We start from the raw sequence: 25,604 nt of genomic DNA, 5'->3' as shown, positions 1-25,604 counted from the left end.
CTCTTAATATCAAATTATATTTCATATCAGATTATATCAATGTACTTGACGTAAGTGTTTGCAGTTGAGTAGGTTGCAAGCCCGGCGATATAGTGAGCTAACCATGCGACGCAAGCGTCTACTACAATACAACGATCCCAGCACGAGCTAAGGTGAACTGATCACAATGCTGAAGCCGCTACTTCTTAAATACAGGGTGGACTAATACTCCTCTAATATTTGAAATGTACAAAAAAGAAATACGCAGTATTTTGAAGAACACATACAGTCCAGCGTATCATAATTTTTTTCTTCAATGGACTTTGTGCCTCACACGACAGAAGTGAAAACTTCATGAAAGCATAAACTCCTCGCTATATCAATAATACGAGATACTATAAATACGCTGAACTAGCGAGCTGATATTATGACTCACGATGAGCATAGCGTGACCGATCACTCTCATTCAGTTCTCACTATATAAAGAGCTCAACGCATCTAACAAAGCAATCACTTTAAAATTCCAAGTCGCGACAGCTAGATAACTTAGCCAAATGTGGTGCCAATGATTATCGCTGTGTTTTGCATTGTATTATTGACTCAAAAGGGACAAATTTTATTTGATCTAATTAACAACACGTACCAAACAATCACTAAAGTAAACCGATAATCCCAGTCATTCAGAAATTTTCTATGACCTGTCTAGTGTCTACGTCCAGCACTATCAGAAACTATAAGTTGATCTTATCACGGCTCAATGAAAGACTGTTATAAAGCATGGACAAGTTTCGATGTCTACAATTTGAATTAAGCCAATCTTATACTGTTGGTAGAACTATTTAAAACGTAAAACAGTTTCCCAGCGGACAAGACGGACGGTGGGTCGATCACACTTTCATATAAGTTTTAAGCTTCTTTTACCGTTCTAGAAATTCTCATCCAACAAAAGTTCTAGCTTCAGTGCTACGGCTACATAATAACCTCAGAATGAGCTATATTTGAGGTCCAATACCCTGTTGTGTGTGCAGGAGTAGCACGTTTTTCAAAATATACGAATACAATTATTGGTCCAACCTATATACAGTGAGTACGTATGAGTGGGCACGCAACCCTAAGTTGCTAGCAACAGCATTGCTCAGTCGGTCTATTGCGTAAGCCTATTGCAATCAATAGTAAAATGTTTTGACTTTTTTATAATCAAATGTTAATTATTTTAAATAAATTTCCTGGAAACGATTGCAATCAAATAACCTACGGAAGAGACTTACGAGAGAGAAATACGGTTCTAGTACAGAAATAATTCAAATGGGGTTTGAAATAAATAGAAGTGTATTTTAAAGGTGTTAAAGGATGCTAGCAACTTAATCATGTATACTTTCCGTGTGGCCATAAAAATAAATTAATCTATCATGCCAAGGTAGTTGGAAATGCAATAAAGGTGTTAATGAAAGCGATAAACAAATAAATAAGATGAATTTCTTAAGAGCCCTTCCATAATCGCCAAATAATTGCTCATTAAAATTTTAGAAGTGAGGGTTATCACTTTAAAAAACATAACAAATTTATTAAAACTATGTTTGACACAACAAATATAAAAAAGCCTGAACTTGAATATAACTTTTAGCATATTATCAGGCTCAGGATATTATCATATCCTATTTAATTAAACTAAAAATATGTTTTAATAATGTTTAGATAAATAAAAAAGTCATATTTAATTTAACATTGTATATATTGTCATCAATCAATCGATTTAATTTTCAATAACAGAAAATTAATCTGATGTCATTTTATAACTGAAATGTTTCCAATCTTTTTGGTATTTTATTAGTAACCAGAACCTTGATATTAAATAAGTCCACGTATGAGTTACAAAACCATGAGTTAAATTTAATAAGTAATAATAAAAAAATGAGATCCCAAGCAATGATATAAATGATAAACAAGAAAAGCGTCGAGACACTTACAACGTGCAAAACTACGTTATATTGTATAAGATTAAAACTGAGGTCCTGTATGTATGACAGATATATACAGACAGTACAGCTGTGAGACACTGGAACCCACCTCGACATTACCTGACTCATTATGATATAAATACAAAATATACTGGAAATATGCTGCAAACACGAGGGAATATATATTAATATTTAATTCCTTAATGCTTAAGCTATTACTTCTAATATATTTCTTATTATATCACACAGGTTCAACGCGGTTATTTCGTTTCTATTTTTATAAAGGGCTCCGCGATACTTTCAGTTATTGAATAAAATTAATTCTTACCTGAAAATATATATTAGATTAGAGTGCGATCTATGGCTTAAAGAAATACAATAATTTCGGATGATCATGGACTTGTCTACGATCATCGAAAACTGTAACTTGTCTATTAATTTAAATCAAAATCTTTTTAATGTTATGCAAACGCTTACCCCGTTATTCATAATAGTCTGCTAACTTAAAGCATTGCTAATTCTCACTCTGTCTTCTTCTATTGACCTAAGTCAGAATGAGAAACAACACCTTAGCGGCTGTTTAAAGTTAGCGGACCATTATGAATAAGGGGGTTATTATATAAGCTTATGATAATTAAGTGTAGGCACTTATATATTATATATTCAGTTTATCACGATGTTAATTGAAAAATTGAAAAAAAAAGTATTTCATTTAAACCATTATATATTATAATATGATATTTATTATTTTAGCCAGACTACCAACTTTGTCAAAGCAAAAATTATAACATAAATTATAATATAGAGATTACACTGTACCTACTAATACTTAGTCTGGCCATAAATACTGTTACAATTAAAAATAAACAAAGTATTACATTTGAATTTGGAAACTGTCATTTTTATATGATTGTACATTGAGTTTTTCTCATTTTGGAGCCAATACATTGTACAATATTTTGCGATATTAAAATTAAGTGGGGTGATTAAAAAAAAATTGTTTACGGATGTGAAATTTTTTCAATTGATCAACATTTTAAATGACCGCATTTATGCTCAATGCTCTAAGAAGGCTTCCCAATTAGTTGACAGAGTTCAACGTGGGCACTATCATAAGAATGTTCCCATGTATAGAGTGCGTGCTTCTATTAATGCCTGGCCTCGACGTTTAAAGGACTGTATTGCAGCCAATGGAGACCAATTCGCTTTTTTAAATTGTTTTATATTTATATATTAAACTAACACACTGTAACAGTAATAAATGTTATTTGCAATAGGTTTTTTTTATTTGTTTCAGTATTTATGGCAAGACTAGGTATAGTCTATTCGTTTGGTATTGCCAGCTCAATGCTGTACAGCATATGTTAAGCAATATTTTTGAGTAGGTACCGAATGGTCTATAATGTGATAATTATAAGTAGGTATTGCGTTGGATTAGGGAACTGCTCATATATCATATTTGGATCAAACAGTTTTATGGAAGGTGTCATCTTGTGTACATGTCAACCTTTACAAATAATTTCACCCAAAAGAGCTTAGAAAAATAATTTTATTACACAAATAAAGAACGATGTGACTTAACGAATTGTTTATAAAAATAAGAAACATAAGTAGTACTTACATATGAGGCGGGTAGTAGGTGAGCAGTGCCTCCCTGCGGCCGTCCGCCGCGTTGTACCTCATGGCTGTGAGTGACGCGTGCAGGGTAAGCGTGTGTCGGCCGGGGGGCTCCCGCAGCGGGCACCCGCCGCCCAGTCGCCAGGTGGTGCAGCGAGACAGTCGCCACACGAGACCTTCCATCATCCCCGAGTCGAAGAAGTCGAACATACGAGCTGGAATGTTAAAATACGAACCTAAGTGTTGCGTGTCCAGATTTGAGGTGACGCTATCAGGTTAAGAGTCTATTTTATATATATATAGATTGTAGCTGTTAATGCAAAGTAAGGAGGCCAAGTTTGTGTGTTGACCGCTAAAAAGTCTCCGTAGGCACTTGGAAGAGAAGGCCAAACTGGCCTCTTAAAAGCTTGGTGTACTCAGTAAGGCGAGACAGTACTTCACTATAAGACACCGCCTGCAACTATATAAAGCGCAAATTCGGCCTCACATGGGTACTCCATCTTCTCACCTCTGGGCGGGTGCTCCCCAGTACCAGCTTCTTCCATTTGACCGCATACAACGAATAACGGCTCGAATCATCGACGATCAAGTCAGTCATCAAGTCAGCGTAGAGATAGGGGTTCTCTCTACATCTTCTACCGCCTTTATCACGGGGAGTACCCAGAGGAGCAGTTCGGGTTGATTCCAGCGGCCGAATTCCACCATCGGACATTACGTGCAAAGTACCACCCGCATCACGTTGACGTCTGGCATTCCACAACCGCGAGTTTTGCAAGAAATTTCTTGCCTCGCACAGCCACTTTGTGGAATCAATTACCGGTTGCGATTTTCCCGAACCGATACAACTTAGAGACCTTCAAGAAAAGAGCGTACTCCCACCTTAAAGGCTGGCAACACATCTCTTGACACCTGATGTTTCTATGGGCGGTTGCCTCACCCCTCCAAATCCCGTGAGCCTCTTGCCCGTTTGCCCCTTCTTATATGAAAAATAGGAATGTCCTAGGAATCGGCTAACGTTACCGTGATTCCGGTAATATTACGTACGTTGAGGTGAAGTTCAGTGGCACCGTTGTCGGTTGCCTTAGCCTTGTAAGTAATTAGCGTCCTACCTAAGAAATTATTAATATAATTCCTTAAGAAGAACGAACACATTGAAACATACGTTGTAAAATAGTTCATCTTAGTAATATATTTATTGACACATAGCATGTGTATCAAACGATTGTTTAGTAAAATCCAGTAGAAATACCTCTGCTGGTGCACTATTAACGTGTCATTACGAATCTAATAACCAGATAATTAACTTTAAGTAATATATGGGAGTTTAATCGGTATATATAGTATCATTTGATATCCGTTATACGTGTGATTTAACTAATTAATTAGTACTTAATACCGTTTATGGTATAGTTCACTTGCCCCAAATGTCCCAACCACATTGTTAACTAGTATATAACCATACACATGAAATAAATGATTATCATTATCCTTTACGATTGGGTGATTTTAGTGTAATGTAAAATTTTACATTACATAAGGCAGTGAGCGCTCATTTGCATAAACAAAAGTATTTAATTATTCATATAAGTATAAGTTATGTCTCCAACATCTACCTTTTGTCTTTAACGACGCTTTGTTATTATACATATTATTAGTCACTGTTAACGAAAACGATTATTGGGACAGTTATTGTTGATTTATCTAATAACCAACTGGTCCCCGGCACGCTTCGCTTCACGAAATAAATTCGACCAAAAGATAACACTGCCACCACCGCCACTAGCCTGGCGCACTAACATACTACTATGTTCTTTAAAGGTTTGCAGTTTCATTTTAATTGGACTAACCGATCTCGTGTTTTAGGTGAACGTACATACAATCTTTTTTATTATATATGATTATTGATTTCATTAAATTTACAATTATTATCACAAAAGCACACAGCACTCACCAGACCATGGCTGCCTCCGGTACCGCAGTTTCTTTCCGTTTCTTCGTATCAGCTTGGCGGTACCCTCGCTTGACTTTCTGTTGCTGCCGCTTGATGGTGCCGTCTCGTTAAAATGGTTGTTCACGTGGCGTTCCAACAATATCTGTAACGACACACCACTTATTGAGATATTTATTTATTTAAACCTTTATTTGTGTATATTTGATTATTAAACAATTTAGAGTCAGCGAAGGAACCAATTAAGAAACTACTCTTGTTAAATAGCTTATATTTCTAGGTGAGTCCTTAATCTTAATACGATACTTGGTATTATGCTCCCGACCATTCATGTTTGGGCACATCATGTAGCTTGGATAAAATTAAACAAAAAGTATAAACGATACAATATAAAAGTAATAATAATCATCCCTGGTACCGCATCCACTCCTCGTCAACCTAAGGACAGAAAATTCATACACAATTTACAATTTGAAACCCATGTACTTTTCTAACACGACACCAATCTACATAATGCAGCAATACGATACATAGCGAACAACAATACTAATGAAGACATGAAGAGGATAACATAATATATAATTTATATTTGAAACAGATAAAAAATTTGTAACAGTTCATTTGAATTTCAGTTTCAACCATGAATTTTAAATAATTCAATATTCAAACGAAGCACAAAATCTGCTTAAGAACTGATTTTTGTTATATATATCAAACACTGCGAGTAGGGTTTCATTATTTATGCAACAAAAATCTATAATTAAGAAGAAATTAACAAAAGTAGAAAACATTAATAAACCCGACATTCACAGATCCGAAATTATCACTCTTGCGATTAACAGCGAAAACAGGAGATCGTTTAGAGAAATCAGCAATAAAATTACAAAAATATCCAACCGCTCTGTCCGATAACTTCGCAACGAGAAACACGACGTATATTAACAATCTCACAACGTCAACAATCACACCGTCAAAACGATGTAGACAATAACTCATTCAATTATGATTCAACAAAATCACTCCGTTATTGTAGATTCGTTTTGGCGATGTGTGTCCTGTTTGATAAAATAATGGGATGGAAACAAAGAACGTAATTGTACCTGAGTGGAGAACCTCCGGTCACAACCGTCCACGATGCACTTGAAGGGTTTATTGCCGCCGTGAGACAGCGTGTGCCGCTCCAGCCACAGTCTCGAGCACGAAGGTTTGCCGCGCACCTTGCACTGCTCCCATAAACACACGTAGTTTTCCTTCCCAACCTGAGTTTCCACGTGGACCGACTGGAAATAAAATGATTATGAATTAGATGCGTCGTAATAACAATAAACTAAGCGACTGTAAAACTTGATTAGTTGAGATAGGAAGAAAGCGACGCTGAGTAAGTTCCTTATATTATCTTATTTTATAGTGAGTCATCGATGGATGATGCGCTTGTGATCACCACCATATCCCAACAACAACCATTCGAGGACTATACTGCCCCAACAGCCATCTGTCCGTCGAACTATGTGCCCTTCCCACTGCTATTTCAGTTTCGCAATCGTTTGGACTATGTCGGTTACTTTGGTTCTCCCACGGATCTACTCATTCCTCATTTGATCTCACAGGGAAACTCCGAGCATAGCCCTCTTCATTGCCCTTTGAGCGACCATGAGCTTTCTCAAAATCATATCATAATCGCGTCATATAATAAAATAAAAAACAAAGCAGAAATGCGAAATCTGAAACATGTTAAACTTGTTCAATTACGGGATGGATAGTAAGCTATTCTCCAATAATTATAAACACGTTTCATATGTTATTTTGAAAGAAATATTTAAATACAAGATATATCCTAATGAATGAGTAGTAATAAGTTTTAAATACCAACCTGCAAATGTTCTAATAAATTCGTATCACTACTAAATTCTTGTTTGCAGTTTTCCCACTGGCACACATTTGAAGTATCCGAATTAAACGTCCGCCGATTATTGCCTTTCGTTATATTTTTTCTTGGAAATCTTATGGTTTTAGGTTGCTTCAGAATTGGACTTTTTTGACTTTCTGATTGTATTTGCGTATCAACTGAAGTTACGCTAATACTTAGAGATAGTAACGAAGAGTCCTCGTCGCAATCTTTGCTTCCTTGCGAATCGCTCGGAGAATCGATCGATTTGTCCGTTCCTATCCCAGATTCCGAAGATTCTGGTGTCGAAGCATCGAAATTAGCTTCTATCATAGTACTATCAACATTCGAAGACACGTCTTTCAATACAGTGATTTTCGTAAATACGCTTTCCTCTTCTGTGCCAAGATCTTCAACTTTAATTGACGATTCAGGCACATTTTCCTGTGTTGAACTTTCAGGTATCGCACAATAAACGCTTTCACTAAGATTATCGGAAAAACTATCTTCAAGTTTATATGAACTAACTTCAGCGAAAGGCCTCGATGTGATTTTATTAGAATCTAATGGAACTATGTTATTATTGACATTTTTAGACAGCCATGGAATATCACATTTAGAGCTTTTTATATCGCTAGGTTCAATTTCCTTTACCGTGCTGCTTGGGGGATCTGTGCCCTGTATTGGGTTGTCGGGTGGTTTCTCAGGCTCTATTGGTATACTACTGGTATGATAATTTTGGGTATTTAATGTTGGTAGCATCGGCGGGGGAGGTTGCACGATGGGATTTGAATACATTGATTGTGCTAGACATGCTGTATTCACTGTCGAATAACTCCAGGTTTCTTTTACATTTGGCACAGAAGTGACAATAAATCCTGGTTGTGGTATCAACATTGGGTGGTTTAAGTTAATATTGAAATTTGACTTTGGCTGTGTTACCGTTCCGACAGTTTGTATTCCTGTAAATCCTTTGTTGAGAACGGGTATTGATTGGGTCCCCACTGGAGTATTTTTATTTCCAGCCTGGTACGAATTAGGTACGGTATTGGCCAATTTAAGCAACGTACCGTTTATAAGTATCTGTGCCTGCTGGTTTTGTCTTTGAGCAGTTAAAGGTTGTGGTTGCGGCAGTACGAAATTGGGCATTTTAGCCATAAGGTTAGGTATTTGAACTACAGTTCCATTTATATTTTGTACAAATGGAAATACAAACTGTCCATTTAATTTCGTCGGACTTGTCACATTGACACCCTGTCTGCTAAATGCTATGTTTGTACGTTGACTGATTGCTCCTAGATTAGCCTGTTGATTCAGTGCTTGAATATTACCTTGTGGGTTCAAATTCGTAATATTTCCCTGGTTTAGTGTTATTCTACCTTGCTGGTTTAAACCAGTTTGAGGTATTCTAAGAGCGGTTAGCATTACATTATGTGGTACTGCCATAAAAGTGGGCAAATTTGTTGAAGTTACTGTCCCGTTGTTGCAGGGGTGGACATTAATGGAATGGCCATTTTGTAAACTGTTAACAGGTACTTTCAGAGTGTTTAAAGTATTGTTTAACGTCATCGATGCCGGCTTTATACCGTTTATACCATTAGAAAAGGTAATCTTTGGGGTTGTACTGATTCCTCCAGTTACATTTCTAACAGAAGATATTGGCAAAGTATTTAAACAATTTTGTTTCTGTAGTTGTATTTGTTTCAAATTGTTAGCTTTTGACCATGTTAATTTCTTGCTATTTGCAATACAAGCTGATGATTTTCTATTTGTCCTCTTTGGTGCTGTTGTATTCTTCTTAGTGATATCCTTCTTATTTGTGATTGCTTTATTTACCAGATTTAAGTTGTTGGAACCACGCGTAACTCCATTCATTTTACTGTCTAACTTAGTTGTAGAGCTAACAATTTCATTAATATTTGAATCCTGTTTATGATTTAACTTATTTCTAACCGGATATTTTGCCGAGGTTGCAGGTGCTATACGAACACCAAACATGTCACTTGACGTTGATATTTCTACTTTATTAGGTTGTGAGATGGTCATGTTTTGATTCTGAAAGCTTGAAGTTACTTTGGCGGATGATTCCGACATATTAATCTTATTGTTACGCTCATTTTTCTTATTCTCAATCAGTCCATTCAATATTCCACTATGACTGTCATTGTTTTGCTTTTCATTTAGCTGTCTTACTTCTACGAATCCGTTCATTGACTGATATTTACATTCTTTAGGCCTACAATATTCTAGAACACTATCAATTTTCGGATTAGCAGTTGTTTTGCTAGGATCTATTTCTGTATTAGCTAGATCACAAATACTAGAGCTCTCCGGCGTGTTGTGCACTGTTTCAGACTGTTTGTTTACATCAAGCAATACTTTTGGACTGAGTGTTTGTGATAAGTATGATATATATTTTTCAAGATCTTGTGTAACACCGTTCTTAGGTAAGCACTTCTTTTTTGGGTCATCATTGTGAATGGCATTGCTGGAATCTCGCTTGAGATTGTTCTGCGGTTTCATCTTATGGTTGAAGTATTGCGTGATGCGGCGATGGGGCGGGTGGCAGGGCCGGCGCACGGGCGCGGGTTGAGCGGCGAGGCGGCGCGGCGCGGGGCCGGCGTGGACCGCGGGGGACGCGGGGGAGGCAGGGGAGGCGGGGGCAGCCGGGGGCGCGGGGGCCGCCGGCTCGCTGGCCCACGGCGGCATGCGCGCGCCCGAGCTGTCCTCGCCGGCGCTGCAGCCCGACTCGGGGCTGCGAGGCGAGCGCGGCTCGGTGATGTCACTGCTGCTGCAGCCGCTGCTCTCGGGCCCACTCAGCACGGCCACCCCACTGTAACGAACAACTTACTATTAGACACAAAATCCGACAAAAGGAGTAACAATACTCTAACAAACTCAGGTGATGTAACACTTATAGTAGCATTTCCCTTGATTAACGCGAGTATTAAACCTTTATATTAAGAAATATTTTTTTATGATTAAAACGCGTGTAACTTAATTTTAAATATCTTTTTACATTTAGTTCTCCTGAAAACATGATCCTGCAAAGGTCACGTCGCATTAAATAAATAATAATACAAGTGTAACTTTAACGCTTAAACCTAGTTAGTTAAAATACACTTACAATAATCCCTGTTTTAATCCTTTAACACGTATTTTATTTAAAAAAAAGTAAGTACTTATAGTTTAATTGTTTTGGGAGCAAGTCAGTATACCTACTATAGATGTGTCACCATCATACATCATGGAATTATTATATGATCTGAACTGTGTCATATACTTGTATAAGACAAAGTTACTGTCGAACCTATACGAAACTTTTCAATTCAAAGTGTCAGGAAGCATCGAACTAATGAGTGTCAGCTGTTGAATGGTCGCAATCGATAAGACACGATGTAGGAACGACTAGTTGGGCGAGCGAGACGGCACTAGTAATTCGTAGTTAAAAATAGTAGGAGGCGGCAAGGTGCATTGCCCTGTCGGTCGCGGGTCGCAGCTCCGATGCAGCCAGTGCCGCGGCGGTAAGTCGGTGACGCAACGAGATACGCTGCGACACTGACCGCCCGCCCGAGTCCCGACAACTACCCGCTCCGTGCGGTCACTCTTCATTGTCTCTACACTCGCTACTACACATCACATAACATTACAACATGTATGATCTTACGTTTGTGTGAGCGTAACCAGTGCAACACAGTTCTTTATACTGTGGTCTCTCACAGAACATTGAACCGATACACATTTATTTTGAGATTATAAATATTGGAAAAATATGGAGATCTTCAACCTTCATTTTACGGTATAACAAAACTCGTGCTGTGCTCGTTCATATTACAACCAATATAATACCATGACTTGTAATTAGTTCATCCTAAGCTCTAGAGAGTTATGTATTATACACAACGTTATATAAAACTGTAGTATGCTCACGTGACGTGCGTGTTACCAAGTGTAACTATTGCCGGGAGTGAAGGGGAGAGCGGGATAAAGGCACGACAGAGGGAGAATGTTCGGCCGTCAAGGCTACACCCACCCTTAACAAGCCCACAATGTTTAAACTAAGTTGCTCCCCTATTTCTCGCTTTATAGGGAGTATTTTCTCTAATTGACCCAATTTTTTTTTTCAAAACGTGCAAAGAATTGAATTGATGACCCCTGCTGTCTGGCAGAGGTTCTAACGTCTTTTAATTTAATATCAGAGATCGTTAATCCTGTTAAAGTTTATAATTGATATCAAATTAATTGCTCCTTGCAATACAAAGGGTTTTTACTATTGTAATAATGTTTAAAATGTTCGCATAATGCCTTTATTTTTAAACAGTGTGTGTGTGTGTGTGTGTGTGTGTATTGGTGAATCTACCGTATTCGATAACGTTTTAGGTTTTTCTATAATTATAATCATTTTATCACATAAGTAAGTCGAAACGTTTGAGTATTTTGTTGCAACACTTTGCATTGATTCTGAATGGGTATTCAGAATAATATTTAAAAACCGATGAAGCTGTAAATATTGATTAAAGGCAAAGAGATTCTTACTTGTTGTTGACTTCTCATTAAAGCTCAACCACTTCGAAGTAGTAGTACCTCTACCTAATTGGTAATATGTATATCTTTGACATTCATAAGTGCCGTTTTTGACCTAAAATAAAAACTAAGTCTCTAAATTTGCATGTATGCATTTCGTGTCGTATATTATTAGTCCAAAGTAAGACGTTCGTTTTTTGCGTAGATTACTAATTAACATAATCCTGAATGATATCTACAAAAAACTTTTTGGCTGAATCATTTAAGCATGAATGAAACGATAAATCTAATCCTTAATTTACATAATAATATAATGTAGTGTATTGTCAACGACGAATTAAATTAAAACTTATATAATGAAATATTATTATGTTTATATTTCTAGTAATCTAGAGTAATCTTGTAATGTGTTATTAATAAACGCGAAGTAAAGTTATTCCAAATTTAAAACTAGTTCGGCCTTACAAATAAACTGGGTATAAAGGTATAGCTGAGAATAAACCGAGAATATGCAAATGTTGACTATATCGCTGACAACAATGTCAATACAATGATAATTGTGAACTTAGAATATTAAGAGCTAGTTCAGACATGGCGGATTCCGCGCGGATGCAAATCGCGCGGTTGAACCGCGCGGATCCTAATTACATTAGCGCCTTACAAATCGTTCATACCTGTCCGCACGGATTGACAATCCGCGCGGCTCAACCGCTAAAAATGAATTCGCGCGGTCGCCGCTCGGTTTTATTTACTTGACGTACCTAGAGGGCGTTCAGTTGCTCCGCGGAAGCCGCGCGTATCGGACGGTGACAATGGATCGCTTCGACACCGAGCTATTCATCGATGAGGTGGAAAAAAGACCTGCTTTGTGGAACATCCAATGTGCAGAATATTCTAACAAAACGATTAAAAACGGAGCTTGGCAGGAGCTGGTGGAGATTTTTGGAGAAAATGAGGATTCTTTGGAAAAGAAGGTTCTTTTTGGTCAGTAGACATTTAATTATACATTTTACCAGGGTAGTTTACATGTTTTGTAATAGACAGTCCACCCCAAATAACTGAAATGTGTATAACGTTGTTTGGCGGTACGTAACGAGCGCGGGAAAACTATCACGTTACCACAGTAACGTATAGCTATTAACTGTAATATGTACAACCCACCAACGCGACGCGCCATCTTGAGTTTAGTTATTTGGCGCGAACTGTAACAATTTTAATTTCATATTTTCGTGTCTTGCCATTCTACACGACCCTCATTCACAAAGTAATTAGCATATTTGTCTCTAATGTTTAATGATGATGGTGTACCCCTTCCTGCATGTAATGTAATAAGATTACTCATTGGCGCAGTATGTAAAGTATCTTCATACTGTATACCATCTCTAGTTCTAACAAAATTGTGTAGCACGCAACAGGCCTTTATTATGTCTTCGGCAAAGTCTATATTCACGTTTATAGGCCTATGAAAAATGCGCCACTTGTTTGCCAGAATTCCGAAAGTGCATTCAATAAAACGTCGAGCTCTTGATAACCTGTAATTAAATATTTTTTTTTCATATGATAGCCCTTTACCTGCATAGGGTCGCATTACATTTTCGGATAAACCAAACGCTTCATCGCCAACTATGACGTATGGCAATGGTTTAGGATCTGTTTCAGATATTGGTTTAGGTTTTGGTATGTGTAATGACTTTTCTATTAACCTTTTATAAAATGCTGAATTTTTAAAAATTGCAGAATCACTACTTTTTCCGTAAGATCCGATATCTATGAAAGTAAAACAATAGTTACTATCACAAAGTGCCAACAGTACTATGGAAAAAAAAGTTTTGTAATTATAATACAAAGAACCCGAATCTTTGGGTTTTGTAATCCTTATATGCTTGCCATCTATGGCGCCTATGCAATTGGGAAAATTTGCATATTTTTCAAAATCTTTAGCTATTTTCTTCCATATATCTTCGCTGGGTTCAGGCATGACGTTTTTTGTGACTTTTTCCCACAGAGTTTCACATACTTCACGGACAATTCCTGTGATTGTAGATTTGCCAAGACGAAAGTTGTAATGTAGTTCTCCAAAGGAACAACCAGTACCCAGATATCTGAAAAATAAAATATTAATCTGTATCGTTTTGAAAGTCTGCCGGGTCCGCTAGTTAAAGCATAATGAGTGTCTTGAATTACCTAACCGCTACTGTATTTATATTTGTTAAAGATAGTGATTTCTGTTCCAGGTGTATCATTACAAAAAAAATGGAAGAACATCCGTGATGCTTATAATAAGGAATTCAAGAAAGGCAAATCAATTCCTTCTGGTTCTGGTGCATGTAAAGGTTCAAAATACATGTATTTCGACCGGCTTTCTTTTCTTCAGAAGACGATAGAAAACAAAGAAACTATCACAAACATAGATGAAGCCAAAAATGAAGAAATTCGGAACATTGACCAAAAGCTAGATAATTTTGTAAATGCACGTGAAATACAACCGGTACCCAATAAAAGGAAGAAAACTAAAATTACTTCAGAAGAGCGATTGGCTAACATATTAGAAAATAGTATTGAATCAAGAGATAAAATACAAAGACAAATACAAGAAAGTATGTCAAAGCAAGATGATGATGATAAACTTTTTTGCATGTCATTGTATAAAGAGTTAAAGAAAGTTCCAGAAAATAAACGATTGGCTACTAAAATTGAATTGCTCCAGGTAATACAGAAAGGGCAGAAATTACCATCGCCTATTCATATCACGAGCCAGCAAAACACGCATAATGCAGTATTTTGGCAAAACCAACAATATTCAAACCCACAAGGATATTTCACTGGATATTCTACAATAGTACCAGGAGAGTCTCCATCGCCTTTATCATGCAATAGCACTGACGATTCACAGTCTTCTATAGTACAAAATATATATTCTGACGTATAAAATAAATATCTTACCTTAATGTGATCACGAGTTTTTCTTCTGGGGACACGCTTGACCTCATATGGGTATCATTAGATTCAATTTGTTTACTCATCATTTCTAATAATTCATCAAATGAATTTATCGACATTCTCAAATAATTGAAGAATTTTGGTTCAAAACTTCTTAATTTTGGATATAAAGTCTGAAACTGACCATGAGTAAACCGATCGCGTAATATTGGATGCACCCAATACTGCCGTTTCTTCTTTCTTTCTTTTTTACGGAGCAACAAGTACACACATATTGCTTCTTCGACTTCCATGATTGGACTGTCACCCTATGCGAATAACGGCACTCCGCATGTACATCCGCGCCTGTCTGAACACTTGCGTTTAGAACCGCGCGATTTGCATCCGCGCGGAATCCGCCATGTCTGAACTAGCTCTAACACTATTCTTTGTGTCTAAGATTCTGAGTTTTGTCACGCAGCCTTGCAAATAAACGCGGGATACATTATACGTAAACCAATCATAAGGTAAATGTCTATGTGTAAAAATTTTATAACTTAAGGTATAACTTTATACCAAGTTTATTTATAAGGCCGAACTAGTTTTAAATTTGGAATTTGGCCGTTTGTCTTTATCTTACCATTGTCACTATAGAATTACTTGACAGGGAGAAGTAATTATAAACTTGGAGTAACTATACATTGCGTCTATTAATAAGACAGGTAGACTTATTGCCCGAATACTGAAACGTCTCACAAGTTCTGAAGTCCTACTCACTATTTGAGATTCTATTTGGTAATTTCAAAGGTAAAATTTAAAATTCCCCAATATTAAGTGTTTCTCAAATTAAGTGGAACTTAGCAGCTACTTTTAATGAAAACGGCATACTGAAAGGACACTCAACATATGATTTGTCAAATGAACAACTTAAGACCTATGTTGGAAGTTGAGGTTAGAAACGAGATTATGTCATTAAAAAATACTAACTCCGAAGGGTATCACGAGGTGTGTACAAAGGTTTTGAAGGCATGTTGAAGAGGTCAATTAACTGTTCTGACGTTTTTAATTAACTTATCATTCGCCGTGGGAACATTCCCATATTTACTAAACTATCGGTGATAAAGCTTATAATGTAATAAGTTTGACATTAGCAATTATCGTCCAATATCATTAATATCACACTTTTCAAAGGTTTTTAAAAGAAAGAAAGAAAGCATTCACAAAAGATTGATGGAATTTTGTCTTTAATTTAATGTAATTAATACTGGTCGATATGGATTCCAGAAAGAGAAGTCGACGACTCAAGCAATGTTTTCACTGTTACAGAATATCTTATCTAATCCCAACAAAAAAAAACTGGACTACTGGGCTATTTTTTGACCTTTCAAAGGCTTTCGATAGAGTATCTCATCCTATACTAATTAAAAAACTTGAAGATCACGGCATAAGAGGAACCACTCATGGAATGGTTAACTAAGACTTCAATATGTTGTCAAAATGAAACTTGATGTATATAACGAGATGAAGTCATACGCATCTGACCATAAATTAACTAAATACGGGGTTCCTCAGGGAAGTGCTCTGGGACTGTTTCTATATTTAATTTATGTTAATGACATTATAAACATAACAAAATACAAATGTGTCCTCTTTGTGGACGATATTTCCATAGTCGTATCTTCTGGCCAAAATGCTTCTGTAAGTCATCATGCAGCTGTCATAAACATGACGATGAATTCAATTAGTCAATGGATTGGACATAATAACCTTAAGATAAATCAGTTTTGAATGTTAATCAAACAAAAGTTTTGGGATTGCTCCTGGATGACACCATTAGATGGGAATCACATAATTCTAACGATTGTAGCAAGATTAACAAATTTGTTGATACTCTTCGCGCATAAAAAAAGTTACTTTTTTACAAACAATATTATTAGCTTATCACGCTTACTTTGAACCTGTTTTTCGTTACAGACTGTTCTTGTGTTCGTTTACCGTCGTGTGTACTTTCTACGGGGTAATTGTACAAAAATTTCTAGAGTTTTCATATCGCAAAAAAATGTGTGAGAGCTAGTTGCAACAGCCCACCTGATGAGTCTTGCAGACCTCTGTTTGGAAAACTTGCACCATTACCACTTGCTTGTCTTAATATCTATGAACTGTGTGTATTTGTGAAATTCAATAGTGATTTATTCAAGAATGTGTGTGGGATCCAATTTGCAAATATTCGACGAAATCCCACTGACCTTGAAGTATGACAAAAGCTGCCTAGTTCTGTATATATGATATACAATAAACTGCCCATTAATTTAAAATTATTAAATAAAATACTATTACTACTATAAGGTATTTAATGTGTCTCAAGGTTACGAGTGCAAGCGAAGTCCAGCTCACAATTAGAACTAGCATTTTGCTACTTTTGTTACAAAATAATGATTATGTAATTTAGTGAACAAAATTTGAAAAGCCAGTAAAGTTCAGCTGGCGGTCTAGGTTTATGAGCTTGAAGTTAAAATAAACACACGATTAGTGGCGCCGCATTTATCTGAGCGCGAGCCAGATATTTAGAAAGCTATTTTATTTGAATGGACCAAGTTCATTACAAAGTCGCTCGAGCAGCTAGACATGATAGAGCACTACGAATTCGAGAGTAGTATTGTTTCGTCTAGTTGTCGATCGTATTTTTTGCGAACCATCGAAAGGAAAAGTGGGCGTAAGTAGGTGAACAGCGAGTTGAGATGAAGCAAGGTCGAGTGGCGCCGCGGCCGCCTCGGACAACGACCCGCTTCTGAACTGACGATATAATTATATGTATTGTTATCTTTGTGGAGCTGTTTTCAATTCGATTTCGGCGAACGTTCTTGTGTATGTTGCCGAATTAATCGCAGACTCTTTAGCTAAAAATATCAGATGATATTATGGTCTTATTTATACGCATCATGCCAAAAGTGACAACCAATACGTGAAGAGTGAAACTTCCATATGAACCAACAAAATAAATATATCCTAAATGTGAGCATGGTCTATCCTCACATTTAATATTGTGTTCATGGTTCTCGCGCTTCAGGTACTTATTTAACATTTTGTATAAAACTCTCTTGATATGCGGCTTTATATTTCAGGATCAGTAGTTGTACAACAAGATAATCTATCTCGCTACAGAAAGACAACGCTTACAATGCAAAATCTACAAATCTACAAAATATTTTAACATAATATTGCTAGTGCAGCAGTATTTGATAGTTAGATAATAGGTATACTGCAGCTAACTTTAGGTTTCTGCAGTGTTCCTCTAGTTCACGAGACTCATTTGTCACACAACAGAGGTGTTCCGGTTTGCCAGACGTCACTGCCGCTTTAACTACAGGAATTTGACCCATTCCATCACAATATCTTCTATCGCGTATATTCTAGTATAGTTATACTCTACTATTCAGATCATACAAAGTAATCTTAAAATGCCCATAATTATTCACGTCTATATTTTCTCCACACACATATTTTCTCTCTCTTTTTCTTATATAATAGTACATTACCTACAGCTCGTTTTAAAATCGCTATTATTATTGTAGTTATTTATTTATAACTATTTCACAAATATTTTCACATGCGGAATTCACCTCAAAGTTAATGTATTTAGTAATAAGACCTTTGTAACTTAGCATAATTATTAAAAATGTTATGTAATGACCACTAGTGAATCTAAATAAATAAATAAATTTCTGCTTAAAATACGCTGTGTACACACCACATAACAGAACTAGTTTTTTCTGTTCCGTGGTACACACCCAAGTATAGTTGCAGTATATCTTGTATTTGGACAGTTTTCTTAGATTATGGTATTTATTTCTAATAATTTTGTTTTGTAGGTACATCTATTTAAAAAAAACCGGTACTGCTATACGTACAGTTGATACCGCTTAGAAACAGGTGATTCCGTCACTTATTCCGATATCAAAGTCACGCAAATCGCATGAACTGACATCAGCAGAGGGGTCGGTCGCCGGCCGCTCATCAAACACTACGTAGGACAAATTGTGCGCGCACCCCGCGGTACTAAGGCACCAATTAGCATATTCAAATGAGGCCAGCGTAATGTGGAGGTACGCGCGCAAAACGATTACACCGACTGCCCCACTCGTTTGCATATTATACATTGTAATTAAATTGAGTCTGTGCATTTCAGATAACCCAAGTTAACATTATTTGGCGGTGTTTCTGTCGTCCTGTGTGTGCCTAGCAATGTAAGCGTCATCGAAGAGTAAGGCTATTCAATTGTTATTTATTCCGTCTGTTCTACGTTACATCCCGGTATGCAGGTTCGTGTGGTGAAAGGTACAGTCAATAAGTCAAGAAAATCTCTTCAGAGCTCATTCTTCAATGGTCGAAAATCTTCAAAACGTCCAAAAAAAAATTGAAGCATGAACACATATTACATGCGTTATATTTATTTATATAACACCTTCTCTGAAAGTAGCTTCATATTGATGTGACACGAATAAAAGGGTTAAAAAAAGTGTCAAAAATTAAATAAACTTACCAATATTTTTTATGCAGACAAGAAATTATATTTCTATCAATTATGTCAGTAATTGTTGTTCTTTTTTATCGGAAGCAGTACTTATTCAAAATGTTTGCGTTTAGGATAAGTTACTTATATTTATAAAAGAACAAAAAATATGTATAAATCATTATATTTTAAATCAAGGCCGGGAAACACAGATGATCAACTGATAACTCCTTAAGTATAAACATTTTAAAAATAATAATCCTCCACAACGTTTTGAAGTTAACGATTTTATAACCGGATCAATCTGGAACTTTTGGCCTTTCAAAAGAAGAAAATCTAATTCGGTGCGTATACGGCGTTGTTAGAGGACGATCCATTTCTATATAAACACGTTATCTTAAAGATTTATAATAATACAAGTCATATTTCCATTCTGAAACATAAGCAAGGGTTAACTATATTATAAATTAATAGAATCTAATAGATTAGCCATCCCATCAGTCAACAAGAGCGGCATGGCATCGCTGTGGGCGTCTCAAAGTGCAAATGATACGTCAGGCGCACATGTCGCGACTCGCTCCTACAACGTGGGGTTCTCACAACTTCTGCTACCCTAGTACGCCGGACCCCAATTTAAATGTCTAACACAATAAAGAACCGCTCAACAATAAATAAATAGAGCACGCGGACAAAATTGTTAATAAACGTAATTCTCCCTTGCTTTTAAAGTGAAAGGAATCAACACCGTAAAAGAATCCTTGGTACACAAAGAGACATAGATTATCTTTTTAGCAAACAATGTGTGAAAGTTTTTTACAGAAACTCTGAAAACTCACTTTCACCAAACTATATAACTAACGATTAGATGAAAAATTATCAAAACGTATGAACACCACGGACAATTTAGATGCTAATTGACTGAAAATACTCCAAAACCAAACTAAACCCCAAGTTATTTGCCCGTTCTTTTTGACGGAACACCATATTTATGTCAGCAATCGACACACACTAGGTGATCACACCCACGCACTACACATTATTGATAATGCCTCGCCTATCGAGTTTGAGCACTGAAAAAAATCGCAACGGAAACATTACTGCGGCCAGAACGTGGATTTCAATTTTTTTAGAGAACGATGCTTCCTCGCTTTATTGGATAATAATATTTACTCCTTAGATAATTTAAATAAAACAGGCCAGGTTTATTTCTTTAGTGTGCGTGACAAGCTAGAGCTAGGTCTTACACTCGCGATTTAAATTTCTTTCTTTGTGTTGGTGTGCGTGCATTGCTCAAAATAGAGGTTTACAGTCAACTTCAATTATTTTCGACATTTTCGCAGCTGTCACAGTCTATCTAGACGTATAAATTATCTAAGATTTAAAACTCGGAAATATTATCAAAACTAAATAATATTATGTTTTACGCCCCTAATCACAAACATATTACTGAAGTTAGTAATTAGTTAAAGAACAATCCAATTTATTTGAATAATAATAAATTTAAATTATAAATAAATGCATGAGAAAAGCTATTTTACAATTCAGTAGAATTTGGAGGAAGGCCTGGCGTAATTAGAGCTCTACCAAGCTCTCAAAGGGTACATTATACCCACATACAACCCCACGGGGTGTATACTTTGTCAATGTAAAAAATAGGTTTGTATCAAAAGAGTCGTGTTTCAGATATCTTTTGTACACAATTATTTCACAAAAAATCATGTTACAATTTGGAAGGAAGAGGGGCGTGAAACATTCTAAATGGATCGAATGTAATTTTAAATTAGATTAAGGTTGCGATGGGAACGAATTATATGTTAGCGCGGCTGATAAGTTATACCTACAACCACAATGCAGTGCAAATAAGATTTAAGATTAGAATTATATTGGTCGTGGAGGTCGTTGTGTGGTCAGTGGGTGGTCTGTTGCATATTTAAAGTCTGCGTCAATAATAATATAGTCAGATTGTGTAATCTGATATGTATAATCTGGTTGATGAGAAAGCTTATAATCGCTTAGAGGGCAATGGAGTTCCTGCGAGATCATATGAGAAATGAGGAGATCCGTACGAGAACCAAAGTCACTGACATAGCCCATATGATTGCGAAACTGAAGTGGCAGTGTACAGGGCACATAGTTCGACGGATAGATGGCCGTTGGGGCAGTAAAGTCCTATAATGGCGACCACATACCGGAAGATGCAGTGTAGGTAGGCCGCCCACAAGCTGGACCGAATACGTTGGATGAGGGCAGCGTAGGGCCGATTGACTTGGAAATCTTTGGGGGAGGCCTTTGTCCAGCAGTGGACGTCTTCCAGCTGATGATGATGACACGGTTGTTAGGGTCCCGATTTAAAATTTATTTTTGAAACAGCGTGATATGGCTACCTGAGGAAGATTTACGAAAAATTTTGAAAAACATGGCACTTGAAAACAGTGGCCCGTGATGTAATTCTCTTATCTATATCTCTATCAGAATCTCCGGATACAACACAGACACAGTGAAGTAATGAACAATGTGAATACATTTCAAAAGAAGTCAATATTAATTGAGTTAAACAAGAATTGGAAAATTCTAAAGGAAAATATATTTTTGCAGAAAATTTATACTCGAATTCATTGTCATCTTTTAAACATCAGGTGATTGCAGAAGATGTACCTGCCGCGGTCTTCAGCAACCATTGTTTTAAATTAGCTTTATTATAATTGTAACAAGAAGTGAATTGGAAGGAAAATAATCATTAGTGAAAAAGTTAGGAAGTGTGCAACTGTAGTATACAACTCAATTAAAACCAATAAAGCACGTACAGTAGTTATTATTTCGCAATAGCCTTGTACGTAAGCATAGACACTTGTACGTAAGACTCGCGGCCGGCGGCGCGGCTCGGCGCTGTTACGTGAAATCACATCCACGCCACAACAGGTTAACGACATTCACACATTTACATATTTACATTGCCCATTCATTAAGCTAAAAGGAAGTCGTATCGCGTCGCGTGAGAATCGTGTCACACAGGGAGCCAGGAGCCAGAGGGAGACACCCTCGCTTGCCCCTCCCCGCCACCCCGCGCTACTCCCTCGCGATTATTATGCTAAGTGTGTGTCGGTTGCCACGGGGTAAGTTTTTCGCGCATCTGCTATTTATTTACGCGCTCTATATTCATGAGATTTCGTAACTGGCGACTGCGTTACGGTTCATTACGTCATTACGCTCTCGCGTGATGTCGCACACGATTGCAGACTCTATTCTTTACGTTTACGCCGTACTTTGGCGTAGCTGTAAAATAGGTTAGTAGGAGCGCCTAAATGTGTTCGATTGAATTTTTGCAACGAAAGTGGCTCTCAGCATCACTCGAGCAATCGTTTGGAGTTATAACAAAATTTAAATTATTTTACCTTAGAATAGAGGGTCGCCTTCGAGCTCATTAATATAAAAATCCGTTTTTGATGTGAGATTCACGTTTCCTGTTCAAATTTATTATTTAATTGTTATAACGGACCTATAATGTTGTCGTAAAGACACGAAAACAGAAAAAGTACAAGCTATAAATAAAGATAAGATAGTTGATAGTAGGTTATAATATAAAGAAAGTATACGAAAATTTTTATGGCCAAGCAAATTTTCTTTTTGTTTTCAATACTAATTAATTGAAATAACAATAAAAATGCTTTAAAGAACCGAATGAAGGTAGCAAAATAGGTGAACTTGAGCCATATTACCACGAAAAACACAACAGATACAAATATATTCGAATAACAATAAGTACATATAAAGAATAGATGTAATAATCAAAGTTGTATCAAAACATTGTCTAGAGATTCGAGTGTTTAAGGAAATAGTATTTGCGACGTCGTTTTGCTAGTTCCGAGTGCGTCTGGCCAGGAAATGGGCGAACCCACAATCCACGAGAGCGCTTTGTCCCGCACCGCTTGTTTTGAAACAAGCGCTGGCTCGCAGACGTAAGTCGATTTGAGTCTGACCAGCAGCGAGGAAATGCAACGATATTACATTTTCAACTCCTTCGCTGTATATTAGGTATAGTCCGCTGAATGTCTTCAACGGCGCTGTTGTCTTTCATTAGACGAAATTGTAACGTGTATCTTATTACTATATCACGTTTTATTATACATTTATTATTAAGCACGCCTGTTTTTTACTGAATGTTACGTTTTCACCTCATAGCCAGTTTTAGACGTATGTAGACGAATTTTTTTTTTTTAATTAAATTAACAGAAGTAATGAATTTATATGTCATACATACCCATAAGGGTCCAAAAAAATTTGCTGATTTTCCATAAATTGCGATCAACACCATAACTATAAAGACTCTAAAAAAGATATCTAACTTCAAAAGCCACATAGACCAAGAAGGATGGCCAACAACTAGCATTAAAGTATTTCTAAAATTACAAGTAGGTCCAACGCAACGCAGTGTGCACAATCCGCCAGTTGCAGAAAGCATATTTAAAGTTTATATTTCGTCATATCACATGCCATCTTTGGCTGTCAAAATGAGAAAGAAAGTGACGGAATTATATTTAATGAATATAACTTTAAGGATGCTTAGTGCAACTGGCATTAAGTCTGTCAAAAGTAATGAGTTGTACCGCGGACGGTGTCGTCTGTAACCGTGTAACGCGCAGTGACGGATTGACGGAGATAACGTCACCGTAGTCGTAGCGGGCGCGGCGTGCCGGAGCGATACGAGAGCTACGATCATTCGGAAATGGAGCGCACGAGACTTCGAGATTGATTTTAAATCGCATTAAGCGATGCAGTAGCTCGTTCACTCGGAACACTGATCAATACATCAACGTGCCTTAATTGCAATCGGTTAACGCTCTTTAACTGTCATATTTCAAATCTACATTGTAAGTAAATTATACTGAAATTATAAGTCAATAATGCCGACTCCAAAAATTACATAATCGTAACTAGAATTATATTAATTAATTAGATTGTATATAAATACGCGATTACTTTTATACTTTTTAGTACATATTATATCTATTGTTTTGGAATAGTGTTTTTGAAGTCGGTTGTTTTTTTGTCAAAATATTTTTTATTTTTCGATTTTTAATAATAATAATAATTTTTTATTTGCGAAAAACTGCCACCAAATTTTTTATAAGTACAATAGATATGAACAATTAATATTATATAAATAAAATAAAAAATAACAATACAAATGTTAAAAAACAATAAAGAAAGAGATTCATTAGGTACGGTATAAAATAACTCAGCATTCGAGCATTCTTTTGTAGATTTAGTGTAGTACTAAATTAATCTAAATATTTTTTTAAATATTTGTGGATTCATATTTAAACTATTGGAAAACATTCTTGTAGTTGGTAAAGTGGATGTATAATTGGCGGTTTATAAGATATAGATAAGCTACCAATTAACAGAACAAACAAACACGACAATATACAACTTGCATACATAATGAGGGCATGCTAATTCAGATCAGTAATCATCCCCCGCGGTGTGTGCCGGGGATCATTCTGCAGCCGCAGGGGGTGAGCTGAGTAGGACGGGGGGCAACTCTGCACAGCGAGGGGGACAAAACAATTATACAGCCTGTTCTCATCTTCTACAACAATCTACGCACATATCATATGAAAAAAACATAGTTAATCACACGAGTTATAATTTTTTCAGTTGGTAGCTACTCGTAGAACAGACATCCGTTTGTCATAGAACTAAGTAATATAAAACGATAAGATCTGTGATTGCTAGTAGCTATAAAGGTCATTACTAATATTTTTACACGTAGGTTAACCAAACGATAGCTTGACCTAGTTTCGTGAATTTAGCGAGTAAGTTGGTGCACATTACTCGTTAGTTCATCGAAGTAAGTACATAAAAGCAGTTGATTTAACAAAAGGAGCCAATCAGTCTTTTTGCTTGCGAAATCCTTCGTCTATCCTTGTTCCTTGACTTGCCGAAAGCTATGGCTAACACCATATAGTCGGTGATTGATCAATCAGTGGTCTTCTAGACGTCATGCCAAGCCAAGAGCTTATTAGTTCAGAACAACTTTCCAAAATATTCCTATCTTTAACAGCGCTGTGTGAACAGTGCAGCAACATTAGCCATCCTCTTATGGTTAAAGAACTTTATTCTCATTAAGAAGAGATCATATTCACTTACATGAGAAAACAATATAAACAGTAGGTATTATATTGGTGGTACTGCGAGTCTATACAGAACAAAGTGGGTTGAAATGAAAAAACCGCGTAAACATTATCAACACATGCATTTAGA

The 25,604-nt window shown here is 36.5% G+C and overlaps 3 protein-coding genes across 4 annotated transcripts in view; 1 reads left to right on the top strand and 2 right to left on the bottom strand.

Annotated features, from left to right (window-relative positions):
- Positions 1 to 25,604, bottom strand: part of LOC126976996 (zinc finger protein jing homolog) — a 193,770-nt gene that overhangs the window by 4,419 nt on the left and 163,747 nt on the right. For both annotated transcript variants that reach the window (XM_050825625.1, XM_050825626.1), the window contains exons 2-5: positions 7,373 to 10,220; positions 6,603 to 6,782; positions 5,506 to 5,647; positions 3,559 to 3,769 (exon numbers count right to left, since the gene is read on the bottom strand). In XM_050825625.1, the coding sequence (XP_050681582.1) occupies positions 3,559 to 3,769; positions 5,506 to 5,647; positions 6,603 to 6,782; positions 7,373 to 10,220 (3,381 nt within the window). The remainder of the gene's footprint in view (positions 1 to 3,558; positions 3,770 to 5,505; positions 5,648 to 6,602; positions 6,783 to 7,372; positions 10,221 to 25,604) is intronic.
- LOC126977025 (uncharacterized) lies at positions 12,490 to 14,864 on the top strand. The gene is made up of 2 exons (XM_050825680.1): positions 12,490 to 12,895; positions 14,146 to 14,864. Exons 1-2 carry the CDS (start codon positions 12,724 to 12,726, stop codon positions 14,838 to 14,840), a joined length of 867 nt encoding a protein of 288 aa, XP_050681637.1. The 5' UTR covers positions 12,490 to 12,723; the 3' UTR covers positions 14,841 to 14,864.
- Positions 12,887 to 15,271, bottom strand: LOC126977020 (uncharacterized). Its single transcript, XM_050825673.1, has 2 exons — positions 14,855 to 15,271; positions 12,887 to 14,013 (listed from the first exon to the last, which is right to left on the bottom strand). The coding sequence occupies exons 1-2, from the start codon at positions 15,142 to 15,144 to the stop codon at positions 13,131 to 13,133; spliced, it is 1,173 nt and encodes a 390-aa protein (XP_050681630.1). The 5' UTR covers positions 15,145 to 15,271; the 3' UTR covers positions 12,887 to 13,130.

Source organism: Leptidea sinapis, chromosome 43 (genome assembly GCF_905404315.1).
Source record: "Leptidea sinapis chromosome 43, ilLepSina1.1, whole genome shotgun sequence".
NCBI classification, from domain to species: domain Eukaryota; kingdom Metazoa; phylum Arthropoda; class Insecta; order Lepidoptera; family Pieridae; genus Leptidea; species Leptidea sinapis.
The sequence above is the reverse complement of the archived record's forward strand: the minus strand, read 5'-3'. Positions and strand labels throughout refer to the sequence as shown.